This window comes from Lepus europaeus, chromosome 9 (assembly GCF_033115175.1).
Source record: "Lepus europaeus isolate LE1 chromosome 9, mLepTim1.pri, whole genome shotgun sequence".
In the NCBI taxonomy this organism is placed as follows: domain Eukaryota; kingdom Metazoa; phylum Chordata; class Mammalia; order Lagomorpha; family Leporidae; genus Lepus; species Lepus europaeus.
The window spans coordinates 25,900,317-25,924,821 of NC_084835.1; the positions used below are offsets into that span (position 1 = coordinate 25,900,317).

The window sequence follows — 24,505 nt, forward strand, 5'->3', positions numbered from 1 at the left end:
GCCCCTCCACCCGGAGCTCTGGCACAGCTCTGACAGGTGGGAGGCAAGGCAGGTAGGACACGGTCTCAGCGAGGAGGACTCCACTCTCTGGAAGACATGCCAAGCCCTATGTCACAATGCATTGTGAACTCATACCTCTCCCCTCACCCACCCTGCTCACGCCGCGCCTGGGGAGGAAGAGAAATCAGGGCTAATGAACCATCTAGAAACAGGCAATGGGGGTTCGATTTTGTGTAAGAGAAAACGGCCAGATCTACTAGGCGGGCTAGGGATGGGCGAGCCTCAGCCTGGGGCCCACAGTCTCAGTGAAACACAGGAGGCTAAGCAGCGAGGGCCTTGGTGCAGACCTAGAAACCGCAGCCTCATTCAGCCTCTATTTCCCATCTTGTCCTGACCACAGGTCGATGGCCACTTCATGATAATTGAGTTTGAAGATACTGAAGAAATAACTGTATGGCGTCAATTAGAGAAGAAAAAGAGAATGGTGCGTAGAATTCCTTGTTGTTAAGAGAAATCCGGGACGTTTTCATCCACACCATGAGAGTCTGGGCTTTGCCTCTGATGGCTCCAAAGCCTGAGCTCCTCGGGAGTCCACTCAGTACGAGCTCATTTTCCCCGGCCTTTCTCGGCCTGGCTGCCCTGCACCCGGGTCTGACCGCGACACAGAAGGTGACTGCTCAGAAGTGGGGTCATCCAAAAATGCATGGGGCAGAGAAGGGAGAACGCAGGGGCTCCGAGTCCGACAGCAGAATGTTCAAAGTCCAGGGAGGGCAGCAGTAGAGGGCACCATGAGGGCGCCGAAAGCTCGCCTGTTGCCAAAAACCGGGTCATTCCACACGCCGAGACAGCCCGGTGAAGGACCTGGGACCCTGGGGCTGTGACAGTGTGCCCTTGTGGCAGGAGACATCACCGTCGGTGTCCTAGCTCCTAGTTAGGGTCCTGCTGGTCCCTGCTCTCTGAGGAAGGACTGATGTTAAGACACAGAATTCAGGGGCAGGCATTCGATGCAACAGCTCGGTCACCCCTGTAGGTGCCCCCAACCCCCACACAATGTCAGGTTCCAGTCCTGCCTCCACGCTCCGCTCCAGCTTCCTGTAAGTGCACACCCTGGGAGGCAGCAGGTGACAGCTCAAGTAGTTGGGTCCCTGCACCTACACGGGAGACGCAGATTGAGTTCCTGGATCCTGGTTGTGGCCGTTTGGAGAGTGAATCAGTAGATGCAAGGTCTGTCTGTCTCTCTCGCTCAAATAATTAAAAGTGTTTACAAAGGGACAGAGAATCCAGGCTTCCAGGAAGATCCTGGACACTGGTGGCAGGACGTCCCCCTGAGTGGTCTCTATTCTCTCCGTCTAGAAAGATTTGAAAAGAAAAGGAATCGCAGCCATACGGATCCAGGCGTGGTGGCGCGGCACCCTGGTGCGCCGCACACTGCTGCACATGGCCCTCAGGGCCTGGATCATCCAGTGCTGGTGGCGGCTGACGCTGCTCAAGCTGCTGGAGAGGAAGCGGCGAGAGGCCCTGCTGGTCTACGCTCAGCGAGAGAGGGCGGTGATCAAGCTGCAGTCCCTGGTCCGCATGTGGCGCGTCCACTGGCGATACCGCCAGGTGCTCAATGCCATCTACGTCATCCAGTGCCACTGGCAGTGCCACAACTGCCAGACGTGCGCTCTTCTCCGGGGCCACTGTGTGGTCACCGCCACCCACCTGCAGTTCCACATTGAGATCATCAACTCCTAAGGGCTGGCCAGGAGGGGCACGGCGTGGCTGTCCGTCCACAGTAAAGATGCGCTCTGCTCTGGGGAGCCTCCTGGTGTCCTTTGGCCAACAGCAGCCATGACCTTCTGGCCTTACCGCCTCCCTTTCTTGCCCGGACAGAAGGTGGGGGAGGTTAGCCTGCGGGGTCTATGCACCTTGTTTTGAAATGACAATGGCTACGTGCCACTCAAGAAACTGACCTGATATGTTTAAAGCCATCTGTGAAGGTGGACATTTTCTCTGTCCGTACTGTCTGGTACAACTGCCATGAGATCTGTGGGGTGTGTAGCCCCTGAATCATGCCTAGTACACATGTTCAATTTTATTTAAATGTGAACAGCCACACGTGGTTGGGCCTCTCACTGCACAGCAAAGCACTAGCCTGCACTGTCACTCACAGATGTGCCACTGCGCGGGCTGCTTTCCCGGGGCGTCCAGGTGCCGATTAGGCGCTTCCTGCCCCATGGTTCACCTCTTCAACAACCCAGCTGTTCTTCAGCTGTCACAGGTATTCCAATTTATTGACAAGCATAATCACTGACATGCCCTTGCATTTTTCTTTACCCAGCTCAGACTCTTATTTTTTTAAGATTTATTTTTTTGGGGACGGATCTGTGGCCATAGCAGGTAAAGCCATCGCCTGCAGTGCTGGCATCCCATATGGGCAACTCTTCAAGTCCAGGCTGCTGCACATCTAATCCAGTTCTGCTATGGCCTAGGAAAGCAGTGGAGGCTGGCCCAAGTCCTTGGGCCTCTGCACCCCCATGAAGAAGCTCCTGGCTTCTGGCTTCAGGTCAGTGCAGCTCCACCCATTGCGGTCAACTGGGGAGTGAACCAGCTAATGGAAGACCTTTCTCTCTCTGCCTCTCTGTAACTCTTTCAAAGAAATAATCTTTTTTTAAAAAAAAATATTATTTGAAAGAGTTACAAGATGAGTGGGAGGGAGAGAGAGAGATCTTCCATCCAATGGTTCACTCCCCAAGAGGCCACAAAGGCCAGATCAAAACCCGGGGCAGCTTCTGGATCACCCACATGGATGGCAGGGGTCCAAGGACTTGGGTAGCCTCTGCTGCTTATCCCAGGCTGTTAGCAGGGAGCTGGATCAGATGTGCAGCAGCTGGGGCTTGAAGAGTTGCCCATATGGGATGCTGCCTCGCAGATTATTTTAATTAATATAATCTCTCCCCTGCACAACCTAGCTTCCCCTGCCCAGCCCTCCCTCACCCCCCTGCAAACCTGCATGGCATGAACCTAGCCATCTCCCTGCTTTGTTCCTGCAAAATTGAGAGCAGGGCTTGAGCAAAATCAACAATCAGTCATGTCTCCATTTATAGTCATGACTGTATAGTCATGTCTCAACTGGACAAATTTCCCAATAAGTTTTCTGGTACATTTGCATTTTCTAAGTTGAATAATTCATACCACCTCCTCCCCAACTGTCTGATTCTACTTCTTCTTCTCCTTGAATTTAACTTATGGTGTCACCACCCACTCGACTGAAGAAATGAGAGCAGCCTGGACTGCCACCTTCTCACCAGCTCATTTGCGTCCCAGATGCATCTGGACCACACTTGCTGTCTTGAGTTGAAATAAATGACAGGTCTTCGTCCCCATCAGGGCCAAGGAACATTGATACATAAGCCACCTGACAAAATCCAACACCCACGCATGATTCTTTCAAAAAAAACTCAACCAGTTTGGATGGAAACTCCCTAAATTTGTTACAGAGAATCTATGAAAAACCTACAGCTAACATCATATTTAATGATGAAAGACTGACTGCTTTCTAAGATTAGGGACAGGAAATCCGTACTTCTGTTCAACGTTGTACTTAAAGTTCTGCCCAAGGTAATTAGGTAGGAAAAGGAGGAGCCAGTGCTGTGTGGCATAGCGGGTAAAACCACAGCCTGTGATGCTGATATCCCATAATATGCTCTAGCTTAGTCCCAGCTGCTCCACTTCCAGTCCAGCTTCCTGCTGATGCACCCGAGAAAGCAATGGAAGATGGCACAAGTCCTTGGGCCCCTGCGCCCTCGGGGGAGATCTAGAAGACTCTCCTGGCTTCTGGCTTTGGATCCACCCATCTCTGGCTGTTATGGCCATCTGAGGAGTGTACTAGAGGATGGAAGATCCCTCCCTCTTTCTCCCCTGCCCCACCCCATAGCTCTGCCTTTCAAACAAATAAATAAAATCTTTAAAAAAAAAAAAGGAAATTAAAAGCATACATATAGGAAGGGAAGAAATAAAGCCATTCATATTTTCAAATGACATTGTTATCTGCATAGGATATTCCAATGAATCTTTAAAAAAGAATCACTACAAAGAAAATGAACTTGGGACCAGCACTGTAGAACAGCAGGTGAGGCCGCCACCTGCGCTGCCGGCATCCCATATAGGTGCCAGTTTGAGTCCCGCTCCACTTCCAATCCAGCTTTCTGCTGTGGCCTTGGGTGGGCAATGGTGGATGGCCCAAGTCCTTGGGCCCCTGCACCCCCGTGGGAGACCTGGAAGAAGCTTCTGGCTCCTGGCTTCGGATCAGCAGAGTTCCAGCCATTGTGGTCATCTGGGGAGTGAACCGGTGGGTGGAAGACCTCCCCCTCCCCCTCCCCCTCCCCGCCTCCCCCTCTCCGCCTCTCTGCTACTGCCTTTCAAGAAAATAAATATTTGAAAAATAGAAAAAGAAAATTAACTTCTTAGACATACACTTTTTTTATAATAGTTGCTAACTTTTTTTTTTTTGAAAGAGTTATAGACAGAGGCAGAGCCAAAGAAAGAGGTCTTCATTCCGCTGGTTCACTCCCCAAATGACCGTAACAGCCAGAGCTGAGCTGATCCAAAGCCAGGAGCCAGGAGCTTCTTCCAGGTCTCCCATGTGGGTGTAGGAGCCCAAGGAGTTAGGCCATCTTTTACTGCTTTCCCAGGCCACAGCAGAGAGCTGGATCAGAAGAGGAGCAGCGGGGACTTGAACCGGTGCCCATACAGGATGGCAGCACTGCAGGGTGGGGTGCTGGCCCCTAGATACACACTTAACATAACATGTACAGGATCTACATGCTCAAAACCACAAAAGCTAATTTAAGAAACTGAAGAATGGGGCCAGTGTTGTGGCACAGCAGGTTAAGCCACCACCTGCAACACTGGCATCCTGCATGAGCACGGGTTGGAGTCCCAGCTGCTCCACTTCCAATCCAGCTCCCTGCTAATGAACCTGGGAAGGCAGCAAAGGTTGGCCCAAATACCTGGGCCCCTGCCACCCACATGGGAGACCTGGTTGGAGAAACTAAAGAGCTAAGTCAATAGAGAGACACAACATTTTCACAGATTAGAAGGCAGCAGAATAAAGATGTCAATTATCCACAAACTGATGTATATGTTTAATGCAATTACTATCAAAATCCCAAAAAGCATTTTGTAGGAATAACCAAGCTTATTCTAAAACTGATTATTCTAAAATTTATAAGGTACACTATTCAGATTCTCCAGAGAAACAGAGCTATTGCATGAAGATGGTTATTTTAAGGTGTTGGGTCACTCAATTAAGGAATTACACTCTTCCATCTGCCAACTGGAGGCCCAGGAAAGCCAATGGCGTAGATTTTAGCCTATGTCTGAAGGCCTGAGAACTGCAACACTGCCTGTGGGAGATAAACGTCCCACCTCGAGTAGTTAGGCAGAGTTCATTCAACTTTTTCCTCCACTTTCTGTTCCATTCATGCCCTTAGCAGAGTGGAAGCTGACCACTCATACTGGGAAGGACCATTTGCTCTATTCAGCCAACCAATTCAAATGCTAATCTCTTCCAGAAACATCTTCACAAATACATTCAGAACAAGTGTAACCAGTTATCTGGGCATCCCACAGACGTGTAAAATCAACTCTCACAGGCCAGGACGAAGCTCTAGATTAGCTCAATCTTGAAAGGAAGAATCAAGTCTGAGATATCATTCCACCCAACATTAAGGCTCACCAAATACCACTATGGCAGTCAAGACAGTGTTGCACTGATGGAAGGATGAATCAATGGACTCAAAGAGCCCAGAAACAGACCCACACAAACACACTTAATTGATTTTTGGCAAAGGTACACTATCCATTCAGTGGAGGAAGCATAGGATAGCATTTTCAACGAATGATGTTGGGTGAAGCAATTGGATTCCCATTGGTGAAACAAATGAACCTTAACCTAAGTCTCACATTTCATATAAAAATCAACTCGAAATGGACCATCAGCTTAAATATAAAAACCATAAGCCTTTCAGAAAATGAGAAGAAAGTCTAGGCAAAGAGTTCTTAGATTTGACACCAAGAGCACAATCCAAAAAAGGAAAACTGCTCATGAGAATTAAAGATGTTTTGCAGCCGGTGCCGCGGCTCACTAGGCTAATCCTCCGCCTTGCGGCGCCAGCACACCAGGTTCTAGTCCCGGTCGGGGCACCGATCCTGCCCCGGTTGCCCCTCTTCCAGGCCAGCTCTCTACTGTGGCCAGGGAGTGCAGTGGAGGATGGCCCAAGTGCTTGGGCCCTGCACCCCATGGGAGACCAGGATAAGCACCTGGCTCCTGCTATCGGAACAGCACGGTGCACTGGCCGCGGTGGCCATTGGAGGGTGAACCAACGGCAAAAGGAAGACCTTTCTCTCTGTCTCCCTCTACTGTCCACTCTGCCTGTCAAAAAAAATTAAAAAAAAAAAAGATGTTTTGCTCCATAAAAGCCCAGTTAAGAAGATGAAAAGATAAGCTATAGGGTGGGGGGAAACCCTTACAAACCACATTACTAGATGAAGGACTTGGATCTAGATTTTTTTTAATGAAGACTTTTTTTTTTTAAAGTTGAGGTTCACAACAAATTGAGAAGAAAGTACAGAGGCTTGTCATATGCCACTACCCCACACGTTTCAGCCTCCCTCATGTTCAATCTCCCCCACTAGAGAACCACATGTGTTACAACTGATGAACCCACATTGCCCATTATAATCAAAGTCCATAGCCTATGTTAGGGTTCACTCCTGGAGTGGCACAATCTATGGGTTTGAAAAATGTATACTGACAAGTAGTCACCTTTATAGGGCACACAGTAATTTAGCTTCTCTGGAAGTCCTCTGTGACTCACCTATTCATCCCCCTTCAAATATATATATATATATATATATACACACACACACATAAATTCCTGGCAACTCTTGGTCTTTCTGTTATGGGCTAGGTTAGGGCTGAAATTAATTTTCCAGGTTCTTGCCTTTACTTACACAGGAATTCTAAATATAGGCCCAAACACGGCACGCAGTGTGATCAACTTTACTTACAACGTGAGAAAAAATACACAGACCCACTAAGGCTTTATCAGGGGAGACTAGAGTCAAAGAAGGAGTTATACCCTGCTCTGCTCCTCCTGAGTCCGTGTGGAGAAGAGAGCGAGCTTCTGTTCTTCCTAGCTTTTTATGCACTTAGAAACACGGAAGTGTTCACGTGGCACCACCCCCAAGTGCCAGGTAAGAGAAGGTACTCCCTGGGGAGGGACCCCCTGATTGACAGGTAGATGAACATGACAAAACGAAGAGGATGCAGCTTCCAGCTCATGAGCTTAAAACTCTCTCTCTAATCTTGTCCACATCAGTTCTGCTATCTCCATAGCCTGGCCGTTTCCAGAATGTCATACATTTGGGATCAGTGTATAGCCTCTTCAGACTGGCTTCTTTTACTTAGTAATATGCATTTCCATATGTGGCCTGTGCTGTGGTGCGTTAGGTTAATCCTCCGCCTGCAGTGCAGCCATCCCGAATGCGTGCCGGTTCTAGTCCCGGCTGCTCCTCTTCCAGTCCAGCTCTCTGCTGTGGCCTGGGAAAGCAGTAGAAGATGGCTCAAGTGCTTGAGCCCCTACACCCATATGGGGAGGTCGGAAGAAGCTCCTGGCTCCTGGCTTTGGATCGGCTCAGCTCTGGCCATTGTGGCCATCTGGGGAGTGAACTAGCAGATGGAAGACCTTTTTCTGTCTCTCCCTCTCACTGTCTGTAACTCTACCCCTCAAATAAATAAAGAAAATCTTTTTTAAAAAAATTTATCACACTGCATGCCATGTTTGGACCTGTATTTAGAATTCTTGTCTAAATAAAGGCAAGAACCTGGAAAATTAATTTAGGCCCTAACCTAGCCCGTTTGGAAACAGCCAAACTTTTCCAAAGTAGCTGTACCATTTTGCATTCCTCCCAGCAATGAAAGCGAGTTCCTGTTGCTCCACCTGCTAGCCAGCACTTAGTGTCTTCCTCATTCTGGAGTTTGGCCATACTGATAGTTGCATAGTGCTCTCTAGAATGTATAACTTTTAATTCTCAAAACTCAGTAATAAGAATCCAATTAGGAACTAGGGAAAGCACATGAAGAGACATTTCACTGAAGGGAATATATGGGTGGCAAATAAGCGTTCAAACACCTTTTCAACGTCAATAGCCATTTAAAAAATGCAAATAGAAATCATAATGAGATATCTCTACACATCTATCAGAATGGTTAAAAAAAGATTTTAGAGGCTGGCACTGTGGTGTAATGGGTAAAGCCGCTCCCTCCAGCACTGGCATCCCATATGGGCACTGGTTCAAGTCCTGGCTGCTCCACTTCTGATCCAACTCTCTGCTATGGCCTGAGAAAGCAGAAGATGGCCCAAGTGCTTGGGCCCCTGCACCTGCATGGGAGAACAGGAAGAAGCTCCAGTCTCTGGGCTTCAGATCAGAGCAGCTCCAGCCGTTGCAGCCATTTGGGGAGTGAACCAGAGGATGGAAGATTGATCGATCGATCGATCAATCGATCTCTCTTTCTCCCTCTGCCTCTGTGTAACTCTGCCTTTCAAATAAAATAAATAAAACTTTTTTAAAAATTATTTTTTATTTACTTGTTTGAAAGGCAGAGTTACAGAAAAGCAGAGGCAATCAGAGAGAGAGAGAGGTCCTCCATCCTCTGGTTCACTCACCTAATGGCCACAATGACCGGAGCTGCACCAGTCTGAAACTGGGAGCCAGGAGCTTCTTCCAGATCTCCCACGTGGGTGCAGAGGCCCAAGGACTTGGGCCATCTTCTGGTGCTCTCCCAGACCATAGCAGAGAGCTGGATCAGAAGTAGAACACCTGGGACTAGAACCAGCACCCATATGGGATGCTGGCACAGCAGGTGGCAGCTTTACTGGGTATGCCACAGCATCGGTCCCTAAAAATGTTTTAAATAACAAAACCAAATGCTACTGAGTATGTGATGAAACTAGATTTCTCACGCATTGCTGTTGGGAATCTAAAATGACGTAGTCACTCTGGAAAACAATTTTACAGTTGCCTAAAATATTAAACACACAATCCAAAGCTTGCTCTCGTGGGCATTTATCTCAGAAAAAAATGTCCAGAAGCTTCGGTGGTCAACTGTGGTTAACCTGGGTCAATTTTAGCTTATAATAAAGTAGCAGCTCTTCCACCTGGCCCACTGTCCAACAACATGGCAAACAGAAGTGTGGGTGTTCCGGAGCCACCCGCACTCAGCCTGCTGGAGCCAGGATGGGTAACAAGGACCCTGGAATACAGGAATCTGTGCCTCAGTCATTGCCCCTGCTGGTGGAAGCTCAGACAGAAGCCGAATCCTCGCCACTGTGGCTGCAAACTCCTCCCCTCTCAGTGAAGTAGCACCCAGGTTATTTAAAGAACTAGGCTCTTTTTTCCCCCCCTATTTTTCCCTTTTTGGGAGCCAGTTAAGGGGCAAGACACTCAGAAGCACCCACATATGCAGGTGAATTTCTAAAGTCACCACACATGTTGAGAGAGAGGCACAGGAGCAAATCCCCATCACAAGGACACAAACAAACCCATCATAGAGAGACGAAAGAGTAAAAATCCAGAAAACCCTGGGAAAGTGAAAGTCTCATTTCTACAGTTACCATATTATAGATCCAAATGTTCACCAAAAAAAAAAAAAAAATCATAAAACATACAAAGAAACAGGAAATATGGCCCACTCAAATGACAAAATTAAACAAAATTGTCCCCAAGACAAGATGGCAGACTTACTGTGCCAAAAGTTAAAACTGTCTTAAATATGAGTATTTTTTAAAGTTTATGGAAAATTGAATTAAATGATAAATTATTTTGATGCCAAAAATGGACATCTTTGCATATTTTTTTCTTAGTATGAATTTTTATTTTTAGTTTGAGATTTATCTGAAAAGGCAGTGTTACAGATAGAAAGAGCTTTTCGGCCGGCGCCGTGGCTCAACAGGCTAATCCTCCGCCTTGCGGCGCCGGCACACCGGGTTCTAGTCCCGGTCGGGGCACCGATCCTGTCCCGGTTGCCCCTCTTCCAGGCCAGCTCTCTGCTGTGGCCAGGGAGTGCAGTGGAGGATGGCCCAAGTGTTTGGGCTCTGCACCCCATGGGAGACCAGGAGAAGCACCTGGCTCCTGCCATCGGAACAGCGCGGTGCGCCGGCTGCAGCGCGCTACCGCGGCGGCCATTAGAGGGTGAACCAACGGCAAAGGAAGACCTTTCTCTCTGTCTCTCTCTCTCACTGTCCACTCTGCCTGTCAAAAAAATAAAAAAAAAAAAAAATAAAAATAAAAAAAAAAAAAAGAAAGAGCTTTTCCATCACTGGTTCATTCCCCAAATGTCTGCGATGGCCACGCTGAAGCCAGGAGCCTAGAACTCTATCCAGGTCTCTCACATTAGAGCCATCTTCTCCTGCCTTCCCAGGCACACTAGCAAGGAGCTAGATTGGAAATGGAGCAGCTGGGACTCAAACCTGCACACACATGGGCCGCCAGCATCACAGGGGGAGGCCTAACTCACCACACCACAACACAGGTCTTCACAGTGTGTATTTTTCATTAGCTAGCTGGGATCCCTCAGATACTCAAAGAACTTAGAGATGACATGGACAAAGTCAAGAAAATGATCCATGAACGTAATGGAAATATCAATCTTAAGATAGATAACATCAGGGGCCGGCACTGCAGCATAGCAGGTAAAGCCTCAGCCTGCGGCACCGGCATCCATATGGGTGCCGGTTCAAGTCCCGGCTGTTCTACTTCCGATCCAGCTCTCTGCTATGGCCTGGGAAAGCAGTAGAAGTTGGCCCAAGTGCTTGAGCCCCTGCACCCAAATGGGAGACCTGGAAGAAGCTCCTGGCTCCTGGCTTCGGATCAGCGCAGCTCTGGCTGTTGCAGCCACCTGGGGAGTGAACCATCGGATGGAAGACCTCTCCTTCTCTCTCCCTCTCTCCCTCTCCTCCTCTCTGCTTCTCTGTGTAACTGACTTTCAAATAAATAAGTAAATCTTAAAAAAATAATAATAATAACGTGAAGAGACAAAAAATCTATCCCAGATCCAAAAAGTACAATGACTGACATGAAAATATCAACAGAGGTTTTCAAGAGCAGATCTCAGCAGGCAGAAGAAAGTCACCAAGTTTGAAAACAAGGTAACTGAAATTATTGAGTCTGAGGAACAGAAAGAAAAAAGATTAACGTGAACAGAGTCTAAGAAACCCGTGGAACATCATCAAGTGGACCAAGATTTTCCAAAGAACAACTAGAGAGAGCCAACAGACACTCCCATCGCTACCTATTAGGGAAATGTACATTCAAAGCGCAATGAGATCCCTTATCACACCCACTAGGAGAGCTATGAGATGGGACAGGCATCTGGCCTAGCCATTAAGCTGCCAGCTGGGATGCCCGCATCCCGTATCACAGCGCCTGGGTTTCAGGCTTGGCACTGCTCCTGAGTCTACTTTTCTGCTAAGGCCTACGCTGGGAGGCAGTGGGCAATGACCTAAGTGACTGAACCCCTGCCACCCACGTGGGAGAACTGGACTGAATTCCTGGCTCCTGGCTTTGTCCTGGCCCAGCCCAGCCCATTGCAGACATTTGGAGTATGAACAGCATGTGGGAGCCTTGTCCACCTTTTTCTTGAATAAAAAGTTTTAAGAACAGACATAAGTATTGCCAAAGATGTTGAGAAATGGAAACCGTTAAACACTGTTGGTAAAAATATAAAATATTGCATTAGTTACAGAAAACAGTATGGCAGCTCCTAAAAAAATTGAAAGTAGACTTCCATATGCCCCACTTCTGAATATACACATGAAATAATTGAAAACAGGGTCCTGAACACAAAGGAGTATTTGTGCACCCATATTCACGGCAGCATTATTCAAATAGCTAAAAGGTGAAAGCAACCCAAGAGGCCACGGATGGGCCAATAAAACGTGCATATACATAGAACGGAATGTTCTTCAGCCATAAAAAAGAAATGTGACACATACTATGACATGGATGGACCTTGACAACATCTCACTGAGTGAAATAAGGCCATCACAGGAAGACAAGTATTTTATCATTCCACTCACATAGGGTACTTGGATAGTCGCACTCAGAGCTAGGAAGTAGAGCGGTGATTGCCAGGTGCTAGAGGGAGGTGGCATGGAGAAATACTGCTTCACGGACACAAAGTTTGTCTTGTGAGATGGAAAGCGTCCTGGAGCAGCAGACGCGTGAGCAGCAACTTGGAAGCTGCTTGGACGCCTGCATCCCACACTGGAATGCCTCGGTTCAGCTCCTGCCTCTGATCCCAGCTCCAGCCTCCAGCTCACGCGCACGGTGGGAGGCAGCACTTGATGGCTCAGGCACGTGGGTCCCTGCCCACCGTGTGGGAGATGTGGATTGAGTTCCCAGCTCCCAGCTTCAGCCTGATCCAGCCCTGGCTGTTGTGGGTATTTGGGGAATGAACCATCGGATGGAAGACCTCTCTCTCTCTCTCTCTCTCTCTCTCTCTCTCTCTCTCTCTCTCTCTCTCTGTGTGATCTCTGTGTGTGTGTTGAATTAATACAATCTTTTTCACTATTTAAAAAGGAAAACAGCCCTGGAGATGGATGGCTGTGACGGTTGCCCAGCAAAGTGAACATACTTAATGCCACTGAACTGTACTCTTTAAAATGGTACATTTCGAGGCCCACACTGTGGCAAAGCGGGGAACTAGTTCGAGACCCAGCTGCTCTACTTCCAATCCAGCTCCCTGCTTATAGCCTGGGAAAGTAGAAGATGGCAGGTGCTTGGGTCCCTGTATCTGCATGGGAGACCAAGAAGAATCTCCTGGCTTCGGATCAGCCCAGCTCCATCCATTAGGGGCGTGAATCAGCCAATGGAAGACCTCTGTCTGCCTTGGCCTCTCTGTAACTCTGCCTTTCAAACAAATAAATAAATCTTTAAAAAAATAAAATGGTACATTTCTTGTATATTTTATCATTTTTAAAACTTTAAAATTTGCCAAAAAAAAAAAGAAAAAGAGGTGATGACACAGGTCTCCCGCATCCTGTGATGACAGGCAGCACCATTTATGCAGCCTCCATGGAGTTGGTTCCCTGGCAACCCTGCAAGCCCAAATCGCTTAACCTTGACAGACATGACTAATCAATCACGGGCCCTACCCATCCAGCATCAGCTCTGCAGACTTGCCCAATGCCTCACATTCACCATTATGCACTCGGACGATGCCCTCCTGGAGCTCGATGTCCAACAAAGAACGCTGGAGATGCTGATAGCAGACCTCGTCATTCTTTTATTGGAAGGGGTATGCACTGTTGTACCTTACAAGCTTGTGAGCCCAGAGAGATTTCAAGCTGAATATTCAGTCGGTCTTCTTTGAGTTCATAGTCACCCTGAATAAAGCCACGGGTATGACAATTGTGCCAGCGCCAATAGACCTGGATGATACGAACGGCATTGAGCAACCGGCAGTACCGCTGGCGTATGCACCACATGCGGACCCAGGACTGCACCCGGACAACCGCCAATTCTTGCCGGGCAAAGAACTCCAGTGTTGTCCGCCGCCTCAACTCCATCAGCTTTGCCAACTTGTGCCTCCACCAGCACTGAATGACCCAAGCTCTGAGGGCGGCGTGCAGCAGCGTGCGGCGCACCAGGGTGCCGCGCCACCAGGCCTGGATGACCACTGCCGCTGACGCATTTGCCGTGTTGGTGTTGGTGTTCCTTTTTGGACCTTGCAAAAGAAAACGAGAGAGCACTGATGCCATGTGCGGAAGCCAGGGTATACGGGGAAGGGGCCCTGATTCCTATCTAAGATGCTTTTCCATCTAAAATGCAAGAGCACTGGACCCAGGAGACCAGACCGCTGTCCTGCCTCTGCCACTCTCTGGCTAAGGGGCACGGACACACAACCTGGACCTCGGAGTCTCCGTCCACATCTACAGAATGGGGGTAGCTTCCTTAGCTACTTGACCCGGGATTCCACGGACCTGGTTGGCTAGTCTAGAGCAATAATACCATAACTAGAGGTCCAAGAGCTACAGGCTTCACCTGGCCCTGAGCACTTCCGTGGAGACCCCTCCCATCAACCGGAAAAGTGGCACCTTTGCCCTCCTTGCCCTCTCACCTCTCCTGAGCTCAAAGCCACAACCACTGTGTCCCTCACCTCTGCCTCACCAAAGCAGTAAGAGACTCGTCCAGCACACTCAGTCAAGAGCTTCAAGTTCAGTTCACATGAGCATCAGCATACACACGCACACACACACACACGCACACACATTGTAGACCCTACTTCCCACAGCTTGGCTCCTGCACTCCACACAACCCACACCTGCCGCTCCCAGCCCTGTATGATTGGGGTTCACACTCCTGTGCCTCCCTCCTTGCCACAGTCAACACTCTGGATCTCAGCTAGACCCGAGTGTCTCTGCCTAAGAAGGAAAGGAGACAAGAAAGCCAAGGCAGGATCAATCCAGTACCTTCCGGTTCTGTGTGCTGGGCCCATGGGCTCCAGTTTGCCTGGGACAACCAGGTTGATGCCTATATCCTGGTGTAATGATGATAGGTACCCCCTTGCTCGCTTAAGTGTCTGTCTATGGATGACACGGTACTTGACCTTCGCATCAGCCCACTGGCCCACAGGATCGCAGCCTGGGCCCCCCTATCCACAGAGCCAGGAAGAGGCTTGTGGGGGTTGGGTTGCAGGGGGCTTTCCTCTTCTCCCCTATGTTCCTTCAAGCTCTGTTCTAACAAAGCAGTGACTTCAACATTGTCTCGAATGATGATTTAAAACCATTTGCTGTCTTTTAATTGGGTTTGGGCAGGGTCATGGGAGACTGGGAGGAAAGCAAGGGCGCTCCCCCCAGCGCAAGGTGCCACGTCAGCCACCGGCTTGTCAGCCACTGACTTGGCTTCTCGGCCTCTCCTGGGACTTCAGACACGGAGAGGGATTCCCCAGGGGGTTTTCCCATAGCCACCTGCCCTCTCAAAGCTTGGGTGGATCTGTCTTACAAAACACTGACTTCCCCTGGCTTGAGAACAGGTGGCCAAATCCCCAAAAATCTCCACTCTATTGAATTACCCATGGCTAGGGGCTAGATGGTTCCATCACCCTGAGGTCTGCCCTCCTCCAGCCACAGCTCCAGCGGGAAGAGTGGAGCAGGGGAGAGGTGATGACGTCATAACAGCACCTATGATGCGGCCACCAGAATGTGTTCCAACAGCTGAGCCCCTTCTAAAGAAGCCTACGCCTCCCGTCCTCTCTTTCCTGCCGCAGTGGCCCGACTTCTGGTTATGTTATGGGCTGGGAATTAGCCCACGTTAATTTTCCAGTTTCTACAGGCCCCAACATTGTGACAGGGTGTCTAAGTTTAAGGTTTTCCCATGGGACATAGCCTGCCCAAGTGATTATAGGTTATCTTGGTTTTCAGAGCAGGGACTGTTCCTTTGAGAGAAACAAGTTATAGATACCAGTCTGCTGGTACGGGCATATTTCTGGCTTCTGTACGTCTGCTTGCTTGCTTGATAACGGTCAAGGCCACCAAAATGTAGTTTCTGCCTTAACCCCCTCCCTCCGCCCCCCACCCCAACCCGGGCTGTCTTCTCCAGCCTTGCTCTGTGAGAGCGCAGTCGCCAGCTGGCTAATACAGACTCCTAACTTGACTTCAAGGGTCTCGCTGTGTTTTAATCCGTGTGCCCCACATTATGGCATGCAGAGTGATAAACTTTATTCACAAAGTGAGGAAAATACACAGGCTCATTAGGGCGTCATTAAGAAAGAGCGGACCAAAGAAGGAATTCTCATACCTTGCTCTGCTCATCCCAAGTGGAGAGAGCGCTCTGTTCTTCCTAGCTTTCTGTGTGTTTTCATGGTACCACTCCCACGTCCCAGATAGGAGGAGGTACTTCCTGGGGAGGGGTCCATTGATTGACAAGCAGATGAACGTAACACAAAGCCAACCAGGTGGGGCCTCCAGCTCACGAACTTAAACTTATCTAAGCTTTCCCACATCATCCCCCCTTCAAGAGATTTCTGACCCTGTCTTTTCTTTTTTCTTTTTTGACAGGCAGAGTGGATAGTGAGAGAGACAGAGAGAAAGGTCTTCCTTTTTGCCGTTGGTTCACCCTCCAATGGCCGCTGCGGCCGGTGCATCTCGCTGATCCGAAGCCAGGAGCCAGGTGCTTCTCCTGGTCTCCCATGCGGGTGCAGGGCCCAAGCACTTGGGCCATCCTTTCCACTGCACTCCTGGGCCATAGCAGAGAGCTGGCCTGGAAGAGGGGCAACTGGGATAGAATCCGGCACCCCAACCAGGACTAGAACCCGGTGTGCCGGCGCCGCTAGGCAGAGGATTAGCCTAGTGAGCCGTAGCGCCAGCCCTGACCCTTAATCTTAAGGGAATGCTGAAGGAGGTAGACTCATCATATCTTCTATAGCTACTTCCTGCTTATCATGGTCCCACCCTAACGATGACACCTGCAAACTATTTCTGCAGCGAGCATTTGGCGTAGCAGGTAAGACATCACCTGGTGAGCAGGTGTTGTGGCTTAGTGGGATAAGCCACTGCCTGGAATGCCAGCATCCCATTTGGGCACCAGTTTGACTCCTGGCTGCTCCATTCGTGATCTAACTACCTGCTAATGTGCCTGGGAAAGCAGGACAGAATGCCCCAAGTGTGTAGGCCCCTGCCACCCATGTGAGAGAGCCAGATGAAGCTTCTGGTTCCTGGCATCAGCCTGGCCCAACACTGCCCACTGCAGCCATCTGGGGAGTGAACCAGCAGATGGAAGATCTCTGTCTCGCCATCTAAGTCGTTCGAATAAATAAATCTTTAAATTTTTAGTTTTTAACAAATTCAGCGTGCTTTGTAGATATACATTTTTAAAAGATTTATTTATTTTTATTTGAAAGGCAGCGTTACAGAGAGGTCTTCCATCCACTGGTTCACTCCCCACATGGCTTCAACAGCTGCAGCTGGACTGATCCAAAGCTAGGAGTCAGGAACTTCTTCCAGGTCTCCCATATGGATGCAGGGGTCCCAAGCATTTGGGCCATCTTCCACTGCTTCCTTTACCCAGGCCATTAGCAGGGAGCTGGATTGGAAGTGGAGCAGCCACAACTCAAACCAGCACCCATATGGGATGCTGGCACAGCAGGCAAAGACTTAACCTACTGTGCCACAAGCCGGCCCCTGTAGATATACAATTCTAAGAACATAATGATATTCCCTTCTCCTCCTCTCCCTCTCCGTTTTTCTCCCACTCTTTCTGTTTTTTTTTTTTTTAGTTGAGAGATAACATTTTAAATTTACATTAGAGTAAAAAAGGCATAATACTTCACCAAATAAGTTAACATGTAAAATGCAAAAAGACATTTCTTCTTTAGTTTCTGTTATAAATTTTAGCTCCCACATATAAGGGAATTTGTCTTTCTGTGGCCAGCTGATTTTACTCAACTTGACGTCTTGCAGTTGCATCCATTTTGCTTTCAATGGTAGAATTTCATTCTTTTGTATAGCTGAGTTATTATCTTTTTTAACTGAAAATAATGAAAACCCCTATTTCCAATTCAGGTCACATTGTGAGGTAGTGGGGACTAGAACTTCAACATGTCTCCCTGGAGGGCATAATTCAACCATAACACCAACCAAAAGCCAGCCCCTGGTTGCACTTAGAAGAGGACAAACCTCAATCAAATTCCCTTCCTTGGCCAAAGGCAACTCCCAATGAAAGACAGCAGTGACCCACTGCAGCCAATATTCTTTAAAAAAAAAAAAAAAAAAAAAAAAACGCCGGCACCACGGCTCACTGGGCTAATCCTCCGCCTGCGGCACCAGCACCCCGGATTCTGTCCCAGTTTCCCCTCTTCCAGGCCAGCTCTCTGCTGTGGCCCGGGAAGGCAGTGGAGGATGGCCCAAGTCGTTGGGCCCTGCACCTGCATGGGAGACCAGGAGGAAGCACCTGGCCCCTGGCTTGGGATCGGCGCAGCGCCAGCCGTAGTGGCCATTTGGGGAGTGAACCAACAGAAAAAAGACCTTTCTCTCTCTCTGTCTATAACTCTACCTATCAAATAAAAAAAAAAAAAAATTTTTAAAAAAAAGGGTCCACTGTAGCTCTCTTTTCCTGCAGCTCACACCTACTTGCTTCTGATAGTAAGTTTTCACCATTTAAAAATAGCATCTGGGGTGGGTGCTGTGGTACTATTATGGGCTGGGTTTTGGGCCTAAATTCATTTTCCAGGTTCTTGCCTTTTACTTAAGAGTTCTAAATACAGGCCCAAACACGACATGCAGTGTGTTAAACTTTATTTACAATGTAAGAAAAATACACAGGCCTACATTAGGGCTTCATTAAGGGAGAATGGGGCCTAAAAAAGAGAATTATCATACCTTGCTCTGCTCGTCCTGATCCTCATGAAGCAGAGAGCGCTGCCCTTCTTCCTAACTTTTCACATGCTCAGAAAAAAGGAAGTGTCTATGTGGCACCACCCCCACGTCCCAGGCAAGAGGCGGTACTTCCTGGGGAGGGGTCTCCTGATTGACAGGTAGATGAACTTGACAACACAAAACGAAGATGTGGCTTCCAGCTCATGAACTTAGAGTTATCCATCTAATCTTTACCACATCGGTGCACTGGCTCACGCCCACATCCCCCAGCAGTGTGCCTGGGTTCAAGTCCCACCTCTGGTGGCCATCCAGGTTCCCGCTGAGTGTGCACCCTGGGAGGCATCAGATGATGGTTCAAGCACCTGGGTGGTTCCACCAGTGTGGAAGCTCCAGATGGAGTTCCTGGCTCCTGGTTTTAGCCTGGTCCAGCCCTGTGGAAGGCATCTGGGGAGTGAACCAGCAAATGAAAGATCTCAGAATCAGCCTTCTCTCTCTCCCTCCTTTCCTTTCAAAAACAATGAAAATAAATAATGAAATGCTAGCTTCCTCAGGATCCCAATTGGTCTTGTCTCCTGGGACAGCTTAAAAGGGCTAACACAATGAGGAACCCCCAGCCCGTAAGTGTCTGACATTTTCCTGTGCTTGGTGAGGATGTCCAGTGAAGCCAGCCTTCTGCTCCACCCATATTTTTGCTACCAGCAGTTTTATCACATCTCAGCAGATTCCATCTCAGGTTATACTAAACTAGCTTTTTCTCAGTGTCTTCAACAAATGTTCCCAATGTATTTGTTTCCTACGCAATGTTCCCCAGTCCACTTCAAACTTGGCATTTATGCCTTCAACAAACAACAGCTGAGCTGTATTGGCACCTGTCAGCTCATCAAGAGCCAAGGAAAACCACTTGAAGTCATTTGCCCTATTTTTAACTGACTGCTGACCCTGCTCCCCGTGTCTTCCACGCTTCCAGCAGCTCCCTTCCTTGACGGGCTAACAGTGTTAAGTTCATTGTCTCTGGCCCCAGCTCCCCGGCTGCTGCCATCAAACATGATTTAATTAGCAGCGAGCAGCTGCCCCTGCTTGGCTAACAAATGAGCAGCTTGGAATCTTGTTTGCAGTCCCGCTTTCATGTTTTAGTTTTTATAAACAGATTCTGCTGTGACGAGTGCAGCACTTTGAATTTCTACCTCCATGCCCACTGCTGTCCTGTGAGTGAGGAACAGTGCAGACTGGCGAGTCTGGTGGGGTTCATCACCCAGCCGCATTCAGCGCAGCCGCAGTGTCGCTGTGTAAGGAGCACACGCTCTGCCAGTCTTCCGAGTGTGACGTCCGAAGTCTGCTTTTCTCTTCTCGCTTTGATGCGGCGGGTACACACAGGCACTGCAAAACAGCTCAAAGACCACCCCACGGAGCTGTTCTGGGCATCTGGGGAGTGATCTAGCAGACAGAAGACCGGCATCTCTCTCTCTGCCTCCTCCCTTCCTTTTCAAATACATCAATAGAACTTCAGTGCTGATCAAGCACAGCCCCTGTCAGCCTGGGCAAGGAGCTCAGGGCCCTTCTCTACACGGGGCACAGACAACGCCGCATACGGGAAGCCAGGCGTCTGCCATCTTCGGCCTGGAGCTTGTCACACAGAGACAGCATGGAGAGGACCACGTCACTGCTTTATTGGGAGGGGAATACACTCTGTCACGATGCAAGGCCCCGAGCCCAGCAAGATCTCCAGCTCGAGATGCAGCTGGTTGGCCGTGACTCTGTACTGGCCCTTGATGATGCCCCGGGAAGCGCAGGTGTGGCACCTCCAGTAGGCCTGGATGATACGGACGGCGTTGAGCACCTGACAGTAGCGCCGGCGGATGCGCCACATGCGGGCCCAGGACTGAAGCCTCACGGCCGCCCACTCCTCCCGGGTGAAGTTCTCCAGCGCCACTCGCCGCCTCTTCTCCAGGGCCCTGTTCAGGATCAGGCGCCACCAGCACTGGATGACCCAGGCCCGGAGGGCCGCATGCAGCAGCACCCGCCGTACCAGGGTGCCCCGCCACCAGGCCTGGATCGCCAGAACTGCCGTCTTTTCATCAAAGATCTTCTTCTCTTTCTTTGGCACCTTGCAAGAGAAAAGAGGGGACATTCACAGAGAGCTGCAGGATGTGCCGGGAAAGACCCTGATACCATCGTTAATGACAATGGACCCTCCCCCTGAAATGCAGGAGCACTGGCTGGAGCCAGCCACACCCTCTGGTTAACACATCCCCTGGCTCTTGGAGTCTCAGTGTCCCCATCTGTAATATGGGGCTGCACCTGCCCTAGTTACTCGCCTTCCCCAGTGATCAGCTTTGCCAATTGAAGCAACAGTGCGGTCTGTGGGTCAAGGGGTTACCACGTTCTGCCAGGGCCCTCCCTTCAAAGCCCCCACCTGCTGCAGAGGGGGCACCTTTTCTCGGCTGCCCTCTCGCCCCTGACCACAGCTCACACCCACAACCTGCTCCCCGCCTCTGCCACCTCACTGTATTCAAAGTGTCCCCCACCCCACAAAGTGGACCTCTCCCATCTTCCCCTTCTTCACTCTCCTTTCAACCTTAGTTCCTAAGCAAACACAGGTGCACGCTCACACACACACAATTCTAAACCCAGCCTCCCTCGTCTTTCACTCCGCTCCCCCGCACGCAGCCCTCACGCCCGCCCCAGGTGTGATCTGTGCGGCGGAGGTATGGGGGGGGGGGGGTCATACTTCTTTGACTTTACTGTCAGCATTTTCCACTTTGTCTGTTTCAGCCAGAGGTTTAGTCTGAAGGGAAAACGGAGGAGGAGGACAGTAATGAGTTCATCCTGTTCTTAGCTGAGGACCACGCGAGACAGGACCCCCGAGCACCAGGCGACAAGGCTCAGGCCGCCCGGCCAGGGCTCCTCCTACCTTCTCCTTGTTTGAGGCAGGTGGTGCCGAGGACACACCGCTGGGCTCCGCGCTCTGCTGAGGCTCATCCGCTGGTGTAGACTGAGTCTCCGCCTGCAAGCGTCAGTGAGGGGAAAGGCAGCGGTGGGGCCGCTGCGGCCCTGTCCCCTCTCCACTCGGAAGGCCACATGGCCCCCGGCACCAGGACGTCCCCTGTCAGGGGCTCCTTCCATCCTGAGACCTGTGGGGCCATCCCTAACAAGCCTGGTGTGCCTGGCTCTGGTACTCACCATTGGTCACGCAGGGATTGGGTGTAGATGGTTCAGATCCCCTCAGGCCTGTGTTTCTCCGGCCACGGCATGACAAGAGTGGAGGAGGGGGACCCGTGATGTCACAAGGGCAGCTATGACTCAGGCACCAGGATGGCTGCCAACAGTGAGCCCCTCAAAGGCAGGACTGAAGTGCTCCCTGCTGTTCACCGTCAGGAATGGGGAAGCCCTGGCGCCACAGCCAAGGGGCCAGGAACAGATGTCAGCCATCGGGAATAACAGTCAACAGAAAAAGCTTCAATACCCATCCACTGGGGGTTGATTTAATGCGCTATAGACCCATCTATACAGCAGAATACTGCATAGAGTGTAATAATGAATTTGATCTATATGACTGATGATGATGGATAACCAAAATGTATTTATAAGTGGAGAAAAAAACCTGATTATTATAGTCCTATTTATGCCGACAAACTTACTGAAGGGGCTGGTGCTGTGGCATAGCAGGTAAAGCCACCACCTGCAGTGCTAGCATCCCATATGGGTACTGGTTGGAGTCCTGGCTGCTCCATTTCCAATCCAGCTCTCTGCTATGCCCTGGGAAAGCAGTAAAAGATGGCCCCAAGTCCTAGGGTCCCTGCACCTGTATGGGAGATGCAGATCAGCCTGGCTCCAGCTGTTGCAGCCATTTGGGGAGTGAACCAGCAATGGAAGACCTCTCTCTCTCTCTCTCTCTCTCTTTCTTTCTCTCCCTCTCCCTCCCCCCCCCCCACCTCTGCCTCTCTGTAACTCTGCCTTTCAAATAAATTACATCTTTTAAAAACAAAATACTTACTGAAGCCTTAGTTCCTGCCACTGGTATGGAAACAGAATAGTAAAGACAAGGCCTGAGGGTGGAGGAAAGAACTAGTTCAATGGGCAGGTAGCAGACAAGCGATCTCAAGAACCCCTGCCCTGCTCAGTGCTGATGCTCTCCCTGGGAGGCAGGGATAATGCTGAAGTACCCGGGTCCCGGCCACCTACATGAGACCTGGATCGAGTTCCCAGTTCCCAGCTTTGACCTGCTCCAGCCCAAGCTACTCCAGGCATTTGAGGCGTGAACCAGAGGAAGTGAACAATAGCTCACGCTCTCTCCCCCAACCTCCTTCTCTTTTCTCTCTTCTCTCCCTGTCTGTCTCTGCCTTTCAAATACGTTAAATCAAAATCTTAACTAAGAAGAGAAAGATGGGCTGGCGCTGTGGCTTAACAGGCTAATCCTCCGCCTTGCGGCGCCGGCACACCGGGTTCTAGTCCCGGTCGGGGCGCCAGATTCTATCCCGGTTGCCCCTCTTCCAGGCCAGCTCTCTGCTATGGCCCGGGAAGGCAGTGGAGGATGGCCCAAGTGCTTGGGCCCTGCACCCCATGGGAGACCAGGAGAAGCACCTGGCTCCTGGCTTCGGATCAGCGCGATGTGCCGGCCACAGCGGCCATTGGAGGGTGAACCAGCGGCAAAAAGGAAGACCTTTCTCTCTGTCTCTCTCTCTCTATCCACTCTGCCTGTCAAAAAAAAGAAGAAGAAGAAGAGAAAGGGTAAAGATTTGGAGAAAGGTCTGCCAGGCTCACCGTAATCAAAAGAGTGATGGGGTAGCTGTATTGCAATCAGGCCACTTCAACTCCAGGACAAGGCACACGATCAGGAATGAAGAGGGCATTACAGAGTGGTAAAGGGGCCAACTTTCCAAGAACACGTAACAATTCTAAATCTACATTCACCAAATCCCCGTGCATCAAAACGCAGGAGGCCAAAAGCTGACAACGGCAAGCAATTCAGAATCCGGCATCGCTGACAGGCACAAAGACTCCTGTCAGCGACTGACAGATCGCACCGGCAGAGCATCGCTAAGGCTGCACTGAGCTGAACGCCCCGCAGCTGAACCCGACCCACCCTCAGCGCCGACCGCCTCCGAGACAGAGACCACAGTCCTTCAGGCTCCCGTCAGCACCGCTGCTGAGAAAGCCCACGCTCGGCCGCAAGCAAACCTAACAAGCCTGAGGGACACACATGGGATGCGGTGTGCTTCAGACCGCGGAGGAATTAAACCAGACACCAGCGACCGGGGGATGGCCGGAAAATCTCCTCCACTTGTGAACTAAACAGCACAATTCCAAATAACTGAGTCAAAGAAGTCCCAGGAGAAGCTGGAAAACAACACAGAGCTTGTCAAAGTCTGTGAGATGCAGGGGAAGCAGCGATTAGAGGAAGTTTTATAGAATTAAATGCATGTGTTAGAAAAGATCTAAAATCGACAACTTGAGTTTCAACCTCAGGAAATGAGATATATGAGCAACTTGAGACTACAGCAAGCAGGACAGAATAAATGGTAGATGAGATGGATAAAGTCACTGAAAGTACAAAGTACCAAAACTCACTGAGGAAGAAGCAGAACAGCTGAATAGTGCCATGTCTATTAAAGGAATTGACTTTGGTGTTAGAAAAATTCTAGCCGTGGCTCAACAGGCTAATCCTCCGCCTTGCGGCGCCGGCACACCGGGTTCTAGTCCCGGTCGGGGCACCGATCCTGTCCCGGTTGCCCCTCTTCCAGGCCAGCTCTCTGCTGTGGCCCGGGAGTGCAGTGGAGGATGGCCCAAGTGTTTGGGCTCTGCACCCCATGGGAGACCAGGATAAGCACCTGGCTCCTGCCATCGGAACAGCGCGGTGCGCCGGCTGCAGCGCGCTACCGCGGCGGCCATTAGAGGGTGAACCAACGGCAAAGGAAGACCTTTCTCTCTGTCTCTCTCTCTCTCTCACTGTCCACTCTGCCTGTCAAAAAAAAAAAAAAATTCTAGTAAAGAAACACCAGGAGCTGGTGTTATGGCACGGCAGGGTTAACCCACCACTTCTTTTTTCTTTTTCTTTTTAAAGATTTATTCTATTTATATGAAAG

General features: G+C 49.9%; 3 protein-coding genes across 9 annotated transcripts; 1 reads left to right on the forward strand and 2 right to left on the reverse strand.

Moving 5' to 3' along the window:
* Positions 1 to 215: 215 nt before the first annotated feature.
* LOC133766492 (IQ domain-containing protein F2-like) lies at positions 216 to 1,737 on the forward strand. The gene is made up of 3 exons (XM_062200168.1): positions 216 to 233; positions 401 to 484; positions 1,354 to 1,737. Exons 1-3 carry the CDS (start codon positions 216 to 218, stop codon positions 1,735 to 1,737), a joined length of 486 nt encoding a protein of 161 aa, XP_062056152.1.
* Positions 1,738 to 13,325: 11,588 nt separating this feature from the next.
* On the reverse strand, positions 13,326 to 13,808 carry LOC133766241 (IQ domain-containing protein F5-like). Its single transcript, XM_062199960.1, has one exon. It carries the CDS (start codon positions 13,806 to 13,808, stop codon positions 13,326 to 13,328), a length of 483 nt encoding a protein of 160 aa, XP_062055944.1.
* IQCF1 (IQ motif containing F1) lies at positions 13,690 to 24,210 on the reverse strand. Of its 7 annotated transcripts, none has more exons than XR_009866791.1 (5): positions 22,061 to 22,296; positions 21,334 to 21,426; positions 21,151 to 21,207; positions 18,426 to 20,526; positions 13,690 to 13,774 (listed from the first exon to the last, which is right to left on the reverse strand). XR_009866791.1 is itself a non-coding variant. In XM_062200996.1 (5 exons), the coding sequence occupies exons 2-5, from the start codon at positions 22,151 to 22,153 to the stop codon at positions 20,080 to 20,082; spliced, it is 690 nt and encodes a 229-aa protein (XP_062056980.1). In that variant the 5' UTR covers positions 22,154 to 22,224; positions 22,417 to 24,210; the 3' UTR covers positions 18,337 to 20,079. The 7 variants fall into 7 exon arrangements, 5 of the variants coding, with proteins under 5 accessions (XP_062056980.1, XP_062056983.1, XP_062056982.1 ...); XR_009866792.1 differs by lacking the exon at positions 13,690 to 13,774 and having other exon boundaries at positions 18,337 to 18,866; positions 19,607 to 20,526; XM_062200996.1 differs by lacking the exon at positions 13,690 to 13,774 and adding an exon at positions 22,417 to 24,210 and having other exon boundaries at positions 18,337 to 20,526; positions 22,061 to 22,224.
* Positions 24,211 to 24,505: the final 295 nt, after the last annotated feature.